The sequence below is a fragment of the Haplochromis burtoni genome, unplaced genomic scaffold (genome assembly GCF_018398535.1).
Source record: "Haplochromis burtoni strain Fernald_Lab_line unplaced genomic scaffold, NCSU_Asbu1 Contig_4, whole genome shotgun sequence".
In the NCBI taxonomy this organism is placed as follows: domain Eukaryota; kingdom Metazoa; phylum Chordata; class Actinopteri; order Cichliformes; family Cichlidae; genus Haplochromis; species Haplochromis burtoni.
This window is the reverse complement of record NW_024582365.1, coordinates 5,264,284-5,276,587: the sequence shown is the minus strand read 5'-3', so window position 1 is coordinate 5,276,587 and position 12,304 is coordinate 5,264,284. Positions and strand designations below refer to the sequence as shown.

Below are 12,304 nucleotides of genomic sequence, written 5' to 3'. Positions count from 1 at the left end.
GATTTAAACACTGCTTCAACACTTCCTGGTCTTGTCATGGAGGAAAATTACTTTGTGTGCTGCTTCAGGGGGTGTTGTGTGCCCACATTAGAAACTCTTAGCTCATCTGGAACCTTTGTCTTTGCTCATATAAAGACAAAGCGACAACCATTAAATTATCTGATAATATTTAATATTTAGTTTCAAATTATATCTTCTGACAGCAGGTGCAAACCTTACTATTACCAAAGTCCCTGGGCTTTCTGATCTGATCTGTGTGATCTCGACAAGGTCGCCCTGCACGTCTTTTAGTCCCTTATAATAATAATAAAAAAAAAAATCTCTTTAATGGGAGAATGAAAACTTAGATCCCCTGGTTTTGAACAGATCACCAACAGCACAGTAAGAGTACACAAGGCGCAAGGTGGATGTGCTCACCCAGCTGTGGAACCATTGGTTAAGATGAAGCCAAAGCGGTCTGTCTCCGGTTCAGATCCAGAGCTGTCCTCTTCACTGAGGTTCTTCTGGGCTGGACTCGAAGAATTCAACATCTTAGCTAAAGAAAAGAGGATGGGCTCGTCATCCAGTATGCAACCGATGAGGATGTGTGCGTCAGAGATGTTTAAAATCTCAAACATCCAAGATGGTAAACAGCTTAACCCCACTCTGCAAACGTTTCTGTGCACGTTTTCACCCTCTCTCTCTTATTTGACTCGGGATCTATGAAATCTGCATTTTCCAAGTTGAGAATGAGAGTAAAGAAGTGTACCAAGCCCCCCAGCCCCCGATTTTAAGTCATAAACATAACCACAGCTGTTAAAGCTTTTAAAATATACATTTAAATGTGACTACCTTTTACATTTCCGTCCTGTTTGATTAGTTGGCTGCTGAAGAGGTGAAGTGATCCTCCAGTGATGGAAGAGGAAGACAAACTTCCTCTCTCTCTCTCTTGCTTTCTCTCATATGCTCTCATTTGTTCACCACGCCTTCATTTCTCACCGTCACAAATGCAGTTTTCACATAAACTTCCGCGTCACAAACAATGACGATAAAATTATGGAGTGGTTTATTTTTATTTTTATTTTTTTTGACTGTCATGAAAATGCCGTTAAACTGCTTAAATATGATTCATCAGTCATCACATATAAGTGATAATTGTGCAGTTGGGGCTTTTCTGTCATTTATAGGACTTCCTAATTGCGGGGGGGGAAACAAGAAGGCCTATGCGTACTTTAGGAAGCCAGGTAAATTAAATAACTTGTTACTTTCAATGGCAGGTAAAATAATGTTGCGATTTCCTAGGTGACGGTGAATACAACATCAACGTGGAGGCCTTGAATGCAGCATTAATAGCATTGCACAGTTTAGGGACTATTGCCTCCTTAGTGTTGAGCATCATAAACTTGTGCCAGTGGTAAGTCTAAAAGAGATTTACATTAGTAATGACGCAAATTAGCTAGCATTGAGAATAGGCTATGTTCATCTTATTGTCATGTTAGCTCCATTATACTAAATTACCGTAAATTAACTGGCTAACATGGTTGAAAAGTTGCTGACCGATGAGTTTACCTTTATGAGGAATGCTTAGCGCATTAAAACATTTTTCATCTGAACGGAAATATATAAAAACTAAATAAAGCTTAATTAAAGAAATTAGCTTGGCAGCATTAGTGTACCAGAGCCTAATTTTGCTAACTGTTATGCTATTTGAAAGGAGGCGTTCAGGTGAATCGTGTAGACTGTCTGTTGGAACCAGCGGCTGGGTTAAAGACTTTATCCTGTCATTGGTCAGGACAGCTGGTCCTTCATGTGTCCGAAAAACACAGGTAGTTCAGATTAAACCTCTGTGGTGGATTGTTTTTTGATCGTATACGTATTTTTATACTAGCACCGATACAGTAAAGGCATCGACTGATTTCTCTCTGGTTTTACATGTTAAGAAATACTAAGGTCTTTATGTAATGTCCCTGCTTATAGGTTTTTCAGCTGATCGACTTTCCTGTGTATTTTACGATTTTACACGGCGAATACTGGTCAATAATCGAGGGATAATCCGAGAGTGCATTTCTTCCGATTCAAACAGCGTCCCGTGAACGTAGCAAATCGCTAACGTAATAGTTGGGATTTGGGGCGCCAGATTACAGGATGACTGGGATCAACTGGCAGTCTGTCTCCCTTTTTTCACTCTTCTCTTGTTGTAGAGAAGCTTTTCTGGGTTAATACGACATTTATAAAAATATTTGCTGCAATATTGGCTCCACTGAGCGAACCCTTTACAGTCAGGTGAAAAGGGAGTGTTTTACGGGACTTTGCAGTAACCTGAAAATTATGTTCCTGATGCAAGAAAATGAGAAAAAGAGCGCCCAATTTAAAAAAAAAAAAAAAAAAAAAAAGTCCTACTAGCTTCAAGAAAAGGGAGGTATTATTGAGGGAAAAGAATGGGATCTCCAAGAAACAGACAAAAAGAATCAGCAGATGCAAGTAAAGCCTGGTGAAGCTCTGGGGGGGGAGGGGGGGGGAAAGAAATCCTCCAAGAGAAGAAACAACAGGGCATAAAACAGAGAGAAATGCAATGCAAACTCCAAGACATGGAGATAAAATACAGAGTGCTGAAAGCAAGGTGTGATAAGAGACTGCACACAAATGTAGAGTTTCTTCAAGAGAAAAGGTTAAAGGAGATAAAACAGAAAGACATGGATTGCAAGCTTCAGAACATTGAGAAACACAACAAAACAAGTAATGCTTGAAGTTCTGGAAAAAAATAAGTATAAAAACAAGTGTAAAAAACAAGTGTAAAAAATATAGGTATAAAATAAGTATAAAAATAAGAAATGGGTAATAGCTGCATGTGTGCTTGTGTGTGTGTGTGTGTGCGTAATATGCATACTTTACTTGTTGGATCCAAATCCCAGAATACATTTGGCATAAATGACATAAATCTCCCCTTTGATCATTGATCAGTAAACCTCACTGCATATAAATTCTGAAGTCTGATATAATTTCATTAGTAAAGCTGCTCAGATGGTTAAATGTTGAACTTTGTTGCGATTGCTTTTCTCAGAATCACTAACCCCCGTTTTGATTTATTTTTGCAAGTTGCTGATTTCACACAGGTCCACTGCTGAAACCTTCTTTGAGTTTTTCATTCAACAACAATAGTCTCAGGCAATAACTATGTAATTACACTTAGTATGCGACAGTACATAAATGTACATAATGAAAATGTTTACTCTTTAGCATATATTAACTCCTGGACGTAAAATAAAATATACAAAAGAAAAAACTCTGATTTTAAATCACATTTCAGATCACCACAGTAGGATATCCACAATGTAGGATTCAGGCATTTGTTTTAGTTCAACATCACAATCATTCTATGAGTAGTTTACAGAGCCAGTAGTTAACAGCAGTAACTTCAGCTGCTTCAATTCATTGGCATTAGCAAGCATTCCTTTATACACAGCATTTCAGTCAGGTTGAGGTCTGGACTTCCATGCTGTAGATTTGCTGCTGTGCTTGGGGTCATTATCCTGTTGCATGGCCTAATTTAGGAGAAGCTTTAGGTGTCGGACAGATGGCCTCACATTTCACTCTACAAAACTCTGACATACGGAGGAGTTAGGCACCTTGCAGGTGCCTATCTTTCGTGGCTACAAAACAAGCTCAAATCAGAAACCTTGCACCAGCATGATTGAACAGTTGGTTTGAAGTGTTTGTGCTGTGTTTGAGTTTTGCTGAAGGTAGTGCTGTGCAATATGGCCAAACCTCCACTTTGGTCTCATCTGTTAAAAAAACTGTGCTCCAGAAGTCTTCTTCAAGGGCAGCTTTACCAACTTCAACCATGTCGTCTTGTTCTTTTTAGAGAAGAAGCTTCCTCCTAGCGGCCACTACTAACAAGCCACAGTTGTTCAGTCTTTTTCTAATTATACTGTCATGAACTTTAACATTTAACATGCTATCTGAGGCCTGTAGAGGCTCAGATGCAGCTCTTGGGTATTGTGCAGTTGTGAATTTCTTTTTTCACGTTTACTCTGAGAATCTTCATTCTTCTAACTATTCTTTACTCTTTTAAAAGCTTTCTCTGCTCAGATGTCTGCAGCACTGAGTCTACGTCTTCTCCACTGCTACTCCAAACAAGGTACTAATGCAGGTGTCATTAACACAGTAATATTTAAGTGCACAAAATATTCAGATCACACGTGTATGTCTCTCCAGGTACATTTGGATATGGCTGCGGTGCAATTCGCCCGCTGAGTCTCAGTGTGCAGAGAGACGGCTACAGTGAGTACACACACCAAGAGCTGTACATATATATGAATCTCCAGTGCAGTGACCACATCAGCATGCCAAATTTGTATTTACTCTTCTACTCCTCTCTCCTTTTATTCTTCTGTCAGAGTATGTAAATGCTCAGGAGCTGCCAACAGACATGAGATCCATCACTGACCGGGCTGCCACAACCCTGCTTTGGACCGAGCTCTTTAGAGGTCCCGTTGATTGTGTTTTCTGTGCTGATAGCCTAGATTTGTAGCCTGTAATGCTCCATGTCACAAAGCTCAAATCATCTCAAACTGGTTTCTTGACTGCAACAATGTTCACTAAACCACCACCGAAATGACCTCCACAGTCACGAGATGTCAGTTTAACAGCAAATTTGGGATGTGATCCATCAGGAGATTCACAATGTGAATGTGCAGCTGACAAACCTGCAGCAACTGTGTGATGCTATCATGTCTATATGGACCAAAATCTGAGAGGAAAGGCTCCAGCACCTTGTTGAATCTATGTGAATAGAATTACAGCAATTCTGATGGCAGAAGGGGCTCCAACCCAGTTCTACCAAAGTGTATCTATATAAAGTGCCTGATTTGTTTATCTACTGTTATTAATCATGGCCAGAAATTAAGTTAATGAGGTCAGTATACATCCATCTTATTCATATGAATTAAAAAACTCAGGCTTCACACGCCTTTAAACAGTACATTCCTCAGTACAGGTGAGTAATTGACCTCTTTTTAGCTAACTCAAATCTTGCAAATCAATGTGTGTCAGAGACAGTGGGCCCTTTAAGTTTTTTTTTAAATTTTTAATTATTATTTATTTATTTATTTTATTCTTTGCCTTCACGCAGGTTTGGCAATGACCATGAGTTATCTGTTCCGTGAACCTGCCACCATCAACTACCCATTTGAGAAGGGTCCTCTGTCGCCCCGCTTTCGTGGGGAGCACGCCCTCCGCCGCTATCCTAACGGAGAGGAGCGCTGCATTGCCTGTAAGCTTTGTGAGGCTATCTGCCCTGCTCAGGTAAACGCATACACACACAGTCCCTTTTATTATGATAGTTGTGTTTTGGTTTTTTGTTTTTTTTTGACATGTTGAGGTTGTCTAGAAGATGTACTGAAGTACAAACAAAGCGTTATACGGAACGAGAAAAATGAATGACATCACTTTGACATGGCATAGCTGTTAGCCATGGGTGATCAGGTTTGAGGGTTTTTAGAAACTGATGGTTTGGCAGCGGCAGTTCTCTGGGACTGATAAAAAGACATTGAATAACCGCTTTTTCAACCACGGTAAGAAAAGAAGAGCATTTCTGAAAACACAACATGTTGAAACCTTGAAGCAGACCAGTCACAGCAGCTGAAGGTTTCCAGCTGAGAACAGGAAACTGAGGCTAGAGTGGGCACAAGTGCAATAGTGTGGCAGATATTTTTGAACACATTTACCGCTCATTTAAACATCACCTTCTATCCGAGTATTGTTGACACAAATAACTTCGATAATCCCCAAATCTCACCAGAACTGCCTTGTGCTCTCATGTGGTTTCAAGTGCTTCTAAGCTTCTAAGCACCTTGTTGCATCTGTAGTACTATGAAAAAGTCTTCAGTGAGCCCTCATTGATTTCTATTTTGCTTCAGACCAGCAGGATTTTCTTGTAATTTATTAAAGAGCTCTTCAGCAATGGCTTTCTTAAGGTCTTTTAAAGTGTTTCTGTGTACATTGGCTGCTTTTTCCCTTATTTTCGATGCACTCTAGTCCTGTACCTAACCACTTTCTGAGGAATACTTTTTTTCTTAAGCCACTTAGCACTCATGAATGAATCATTCAAGACTAAAAAAAAACACCTAAGGATGAGCCGTTGCTGTGCCTACAGCTTACACATAAGAATTTAGCAAAGAATCCATTTTAAATTGTGTCATAAGACACTTTTTATATCCGGGAAAGATCTGAGACAGGACCTAAGAAATGCATCTTGCTCTACACTCTATCCATCTACTGTTCACCAAAACCTGACCAAAAATGGGCTCAGTGGTAGGGTGTCTGTCAAGAAACATTCTTGAAACCAGATTATTGTTTTGGAGCTACCAGTGGATCATGAATTGCTAATCATTCAGGATGTTTTGGTTCTATGAATACATGTATATCTCAAAAGAAAGAACAAAAACTTAAAGTTTAAACTATTGCTTGATGGGAAAACATAGACTGTTGGAACATTTCATTATTAGCAGGGATAGTATTAAGGAATGCAAACAAAGAAAAGAGGCTGAGGTATGCCAAGTTAATCGGGAACTGAAATCAGGGGCAAAAGGTTTGATGGAGTGATTGCTCCATATTTAGTCTAAATTGTCATCATGACATGCAGAGGAGGTCGGAAGAGAGCTACAGCAGTGAGTGTCTACACACGGTGAAGGCTCTGTCATGGTTTGGGGCTGCCTTTAAGCCAAAGGTGTTGGAGATCTGGTCAAAATGGATGTAATTATGAACCCAGAAAAGTATAATCAGATTTTGATCTGATTGGCTTCATTTTTCAGCATGGTAATTATCCCAAGGACGCTGCCATTCAGTAGAAGCATACCTAGATAGTGTTCCACTCTGTACGTTTCTGTCAGTCATGGATCGGCCTCCCCAGAGCCTGAACCTCGACATTATTGAAGCAGCGTGGGATCATCTAGATAGAGAACGGAACAAAAGCCAACCAACATCCAAAGAAAAGCTTAATGGCTCTGAAGACGCCTGAAGAACTATTCCTGACAACTGCTTAAAGAAATTATATGAACACTGCCTAAGAGAGTTCAGGCTGTGCTGAAGAATAAATGTGGTCAAACTAAAATTGTATAAAATTCTCTACCCAATGTGGTGTTGCACATATTTTAAAAAAAATCACTGTACATATTTCACATTTTCCAGAAGAAAACATGGGTGAGAGTGAGACAGTTCTGAAGGTAAACGGGGGTGTAATGTCTCTTCACTCAGCAGCTGTTTTGAAATACCTCAATTTGGGCACTTATGCTAAAACATTATCTAGATTATGTATTATTTATTTGTTTGTTTGTAGTCAGTTCTCAAAATGTCTGTAAAATGAATGTTGCTGATATTTGAATGCTTCCTACTGTTGCGCCAATAAACATGATGCTTCCCTTTCCTTTCTCTATTGATCTCAGGCTATCACTATTGAAGCTGAGACTCGAGCCGATGGCAGCAGGCGGACCACACGCTATGACATCGACATGACCAAGTGCATCTACTGCGGCTTCTGCCAGGAAGCCTGTCCTGTTGATGCCATTGTTGAGGTAAAAACAAGTGTCCTCCAAGTTTGATGAAGCTGAACAAGCAAATGATAATGTGGGAATCTTTCACTGTCTTTACTCTAGTTCAGTACAATAAATTTACAACTGAAAAACTCCACTATTCTACCCAACCCTCCTTCAAAACAGACAGTTAATGTCTTTAAAAAAAAATTGAATTCCTTATTCAGGGTCCGAACTTCGAGTTCTCCACAGAGACCCACGAGGAGCTGCTATACAACAAAGAGAAGCTACTCAACAACGGAGACCGATGGGAGGCTGAGATAGCAGCCAACATACAAGCAGACTATCTGTACAGATAGACTCACTGTGGGAAGGTCCTGTATGTCCTCCTGATATGCATTTAAAGAGATTACTGGCGGTTTTACAGTTATGCCAGCGGGTTCCGAGTGGTAAAGCCTCATACACTGAGGAAATTCTATAAAAAAACGCACAAATTGTATGCCTCTTGGGTGTAGTTGTACTTTTTTGACGTTGAGCTGTAGCACGTCAAAGCTTGCAATATAAGAGTATATTATTTGAAATGTTTGTTTTAAAGATATTGACAGACCTGTTGCAAATTTAACTAACCGAATTTAAATTAAAAGGGAAAAACCTCTGAAACTGAGAAGATGTGTTTTGTGTTTTTTGTCTTTTATATTATATCCAAAACTTGACTCTTGTTGGACCAAATCCCTTATGTTAAGTGAGTTAATGACTGTGTTTTTAATGGTTTATTAGGCTATTGTTAGATGGTTGTAGCCTCCATTGTAACTATTGCCGGCTGCAGTTGTGATGCAAATAAATTACTTTTAAATTTTTAGTCAATGGAAAAAATATATATATAATTAAATATTCAGGGTTCACTGGATTATCTGCGTTTTCGAGTTGCTTAATGAATAAATAAAAAAAACTGACCAACTGACTTTCAACTATGTCATTCTAGTTTTCGAAATTAAAACGCACTTGTGTTTTTGAAGCCAGCTGTGGTAAACAGATGGTAGTTATAGATATTGATTATTATTTTTGTAGTACACAAAGAAAGAAAATAACTTTTCATTCACTGACTTTTGTGTGGTAAGTGTACCAACATTACTTGGTCTGACCTACGAAGCTTTGGCTAACACTAAACATTTTGGGTATTGGGCTCTTTTGTCTGCCGCATGTGCATCCAAAAGTTGTTCAAGGAAACGAGGACGTTGCTGCTATCCTGTGTTTTTTTTTTTTTTTTTTTTTTGACAAATTACCTCAGAAATAAACAGCTCGTAACCATACCCAGCTGCCCAGCCTCAGCTGCTTGTCTGTAGTGGAAAATTATGCTTTTCTAGCTACATGTGAATGTCTTTTAGGGTTGGATAAGTGTTTTAAATAAAGACTGAATGCTGAATCACGTTCAGTTAGGACCGTGTTGCTTCATGATGCGTTTTTGCCGCTGCAAGGGTCACATGATAAGGGCGGAAACTGACTCATAGTCCACGCTGAATCTCCCGCGAACGCAGCCATTTACTCTTTCCTCTCTTCGAAGTGTTACCGGTGAGTCTCTGAATTCCTCTCACAATGCGGGCTATCATGTATTTCAAGTTTGCATTCGTTGGGATAAAAAGTCAGTTAAAACAATGGGCAACTTTAACTTTGCGATTTTGTAGCTGTATCCGCGTGAGGAATGGGGCAGCTGGGGAAGGCCGGTGGTTTTTCTTATGCGGCTAACTAGCTGTTAGCTCGATGAAAAGAATGGCTTCCATGCTGTGCTAGCTAACAGGTTAGCATGCACGGCTAACCCTCATTTTTTTCTGCTTTGTTCTTGGGACTCGCGCGTATTCCTGTAAATACATATTCAGTATTTTTGGCAAAATATATTGTGGATGCGTGGAGTTGCATTTATGTGTAGAGAATTATTTAGGCTGGGTTTGACTTGGAGTGTAGCGTGGAACACATTAGATGGGCTTCCAGTCGGATTGTTTCAGTCGAACAAGAAAAAGTGCGCTCGCCCGTCGTGTGGCGCACTCACTCTAACGTTTTTAGCTTTCCTAGCTAGCAGCCGTTAGTATTGAAATACGCATTTAGAAGCGCGCTTTGGAATTTTCGATTGAACGCAAATACACATTGGACACACAACATGAATTAAACCTTTTTCCACAACGTAGCTGCACCGTTACACGTTTACTTGTTACGTGTGCGTGAACGTTAGCTTGGATGGAAAATGCTAGAAGTTATGGCTATGTAACAAGCTATGGAGTTTAGCCAAACGATCAAATCGTAGAAAACTGCTCAAAGGACCAAAATAACATCTCAACAAATCATAGCTTATGTCATATTTTATCTTCTTGAAATGCCATTTAAAGTAGTTGCTAGCACTGCTAGTTGGTGTTGACGGACAACGTGCTAATCAACCATCCCGCCTCGTTTTGTTTAACAGAAAAGTCGCAACCACGGCGGACTCAATGGCACAGTGTGTTCCGGTGGCGGTGTTTAAGGTAAGTGCTTACTATCTAACATAAATTGATGTTCCATTTCTCAGCCTTTTAACTAAATGAAGCACCGCTATCTGCTAACAACGGTCAGTGTGGTGAACCAGTACCAACCAGTCTAGACTAACTGTACGTTCTGCATCGCAGTTGGTGTTGGTAGGAGATGGAGGCACCGGGAAAACGACTTTCGTGAAGAGGCATATCACAGGAGAGTTTGAGAAGAAATATGTTGGTAAGTACTCGCTTGCCAGGAAGGAAATCGGCTCATTCTTTTAGGCTGGATGTGGTAATAGATTTGAAAGCAGGATGTAAGAAGCCAAATGTGTTAAATGGAACTACAGGGAGCAACATGTCCTGCATGGCCTTTATCTCATCACCATTTACACCTTCATTCTCCTTATTCATTATGTCTTTGCTTGAAATTTCAGCTACTCTTGGAGTAGAGGTGCACCCACTGATTTTCCACACCAACAGAGGAGCGATCAAGTATAATGTGTGGGACACAGCTGGTCAGGAGAAGTTTGGAGGCCTGAGAGATGGCTACTACATTCAAGGTGCTCCTTGCATCCTTCGCATGCTGCTCAAGTGTCACGTTTTTAAAATTCATGTACCTTGGCTTTAGCTGAACAATACATTAATGCTTTCTTGCTTCCTCAACAGCTCAGTGTGCTATCATCATGTTCGACGTCACTTCTCGAGTCACCTATAAGAACGTGCCCAACTGGCATCGTGACCTGGTCCGTGTCTGTGAGAACATTCCCATTGTTCTTTGTGGCAACAAGGTGGACATCAAAGACAGGAAAGTCAAAGCCAAGAGCATTGTGTTTCACCGCAAGAAGAACCTGCAGGTAATAACTGCTTGCAAAAATGTGTATTTTTGAATTGTAGAATAGACTTTTGAGTTTTGTCATTTCTAACTGCTGCAAATTGTTCTACCCGCAGTACTACGATATTTCTGCCAAAAGTAACTACAACTTTGAGAAGCCTTTCCTGTGGTTAGCAAGGAAGTTGATCGGTGATCCCAACCTGGAGTTTGTGGCAATGCCTGCCCTTGCTCCCCCAGAGGTCCAGATGGACCCATCCCTTGCTGCTAAGTATGAGGAAGAGCTTCAAGTGAGTATCACTGTACAGACTCATTTGTCTGATTTGGATGAATATATTGTAAATTTTACTTGCGCATCTTCTAAATGTGGAACAATCTGAAACATGACTTTATTCTTCCATATCCAGGTTGCATCACAAACAGCACTCCCAGATGAAGAAGATGACCTCTAACCTGTTACCTAGATTTGTCCCTCCCTCCTCCCCCACCTGTGGACAGGAAGTCGTTGGAGTTTTGCCCCCTTACTGTAAAATCCCTTTTCAGATTTTTTTATTTTTGAATTTTTTTTGTTTTAAAACTTAAGTAAAAAAGAAAAAAAACTTGGTGGAAAAGTTGTGGTTCTAATTTCACTGTATGACACACACCCACCCTAGTGTTGTTGTTGGCATGGCAACGTGCTACTCTTCATCGTTGAGCACCCTCCATTGCACTTACCCAGCTCACATAATGCTGTTGTACGGTGTACTGGAAGCACTAAGGGGAGTAAACTTTGAATAAAAACATTCTCGGTATAACACGGCCGTGTTTGTTGTGATTTGCCTGCACGCCAACGATTTCAGGTCACAGGGAGCGCCTCGTAGTTAAAAAGTGGCTCTAGCATATTCAAGCATCTTGGTGAGGATTATTTGATGCACAATACAGGTTCCTGAAACTCAGATGGCTACAAGAAACTAATAAAATTCAGCATTTACTTTTGTGCTCTCCTGCAGTCACCAGTAAATGTTTCATATGGAATAAGTCTCATGCCATAGCTTAGTCTGCAACATTACCCACAGTAGGTCAAATACAACTAGATAATGCTATACTGACATTTGTCCAAACTTACTAATTATTACTGTTAGAATCAAGCGGATACATGGAAACCTGAAGTAGACAATGATAGCCTGTGTCTTGGTGAGCCTTTATAAAGTGTGGTAATAATGAATGCTTTGCTTTCAGGTACAGCTAAAGGAGATATACAAACCATTTAATCTTAAGAGTGTGCCATTAAATTGACAAAGCATGCAGACTGTAGGGCATTATGGGGAAAGAACTGCTCCTTCAAAGCTTTGAAAGGCACCAACTACTTTAAATATTTGTATCAGATAACATTGTTTCCAGTTAGATGAATCTTGAGTTTAAGAATGCAAAAGCTGGCTATTGACTGTGTTTCATTGGCTTCAGATTTCACTTTAAAATATAACTGATTA

General features: G+C 40.0%; 3 protein-coding genes across 5 annotated transcripts in view; 2 read left to right on the top strand and 1 right to left on the bottom strand.

Moving 5' to 3' along the window:
* Positions 1–1,060, bottom strand: part of LOC102310690 (carabin) — a 6,059-nt gene extending 4,999 nt beyond the window's left edge. Inside the window, exons 1-2 of the mRNA XM_042220510.1 lie at positions 832–1,060; positions 418–535 (exon numbers count right to left, since the gene is read on the bottom strand). Coding sequence (XP_042076444.1) covers positions 418–535; positions 832–952 — 239 coding nt within the window. The 5' untranslated portion in view covers positions 953–1,060. The remainder of the gene's footprint in view (positions 1–417; positions 536–831) is intronic.
* A 17-nt stretch (positions 1,061–1,077) lies between these two features.
* On the top strand, positions 1,078–8,172 carry ndufs8b (NADH:ubiquinone oxidoreductase core subunit S8b). 3 transcript variants are annotated; one of them, XM_005913421.3, is made up of 7 exons: positions 1,078–1,223; positions 4,055–4,117; positions 4,195–4,260; positions 4,377–4,466; positions 5,111–5,283; positions 7,422–7,550; positions 7,736–8,172. In XM_005913421.3, the coding sequence occupies exons 1-7, from the start codon at positions 1,082–1,084 to the stop codon at positions 7,865–7,867; spliced, it is 795 nt and encodes a 264-aa protein (XP_005913483.2). In that variant the 5' UTR covers positions 1,078–1,081; the 3' UTR covers positions 7,868–8,172. The 3 variants fall into 3 exon arrangements, with proteins under 3 accessions (XP_005913483.2, XP_005913485.1, XP_005913484.1); XM_005913423.1 differs by lacking the exon at positions 1,078–1,223 and adding an exon at positions 1,261–1,393; XM_005913422.3 differs by lacking the exon at positions 1,078–1,223 and adding an exon at positions 1,483–1,805.
* A 1,782-nt stretch (positions 8,173–9,954) lies between these two features.
* ran (RAN, member RAS oncogene family) lies at positions 9,955–11,629 on the top strand (the record flags this gene model as incomplete). The annotated part of the gene is given in 6 exon segments (XM_014334891.2): positions 9,955–10,018; positions 10,160–10,244; positions 10,441–10,566; positions 10,673–10,860; positions 10,955–11,125; positions 11,243–11,629. Coding segments are annotated over 6 exon segments (648 nt in total). The 3' UTR covers positions 11,288–11,629.
* Positions 11,630–12,304: the final 675 nt, after the last annotated feature.

Excerpts from the sequence above, each read along its gene's own strand:
- ndufs8b (XM_005913421.3), top strand. The coding sequence starts at position 1,082 with ATGCCGTTAAACTGCTTAAATATGATTCATCAGTCATCACATATAAGT. Across the intron at positions 4,467-5,110 it reads TTGGACCGAGCTCTTTAGAG|GTTTGGCAATGACCATGAGT; the intron begins GTCCCGTTGATT and ends GCCTTCACGCAG. Across the intron at positions 7,551-7,735 it reads CTGTTGATGCCATTGTTGAG|GGTCCGAACTTCGAGTTCTC; the intron begins GTAAAAACAAGT and ends TTCCTTATTCAG.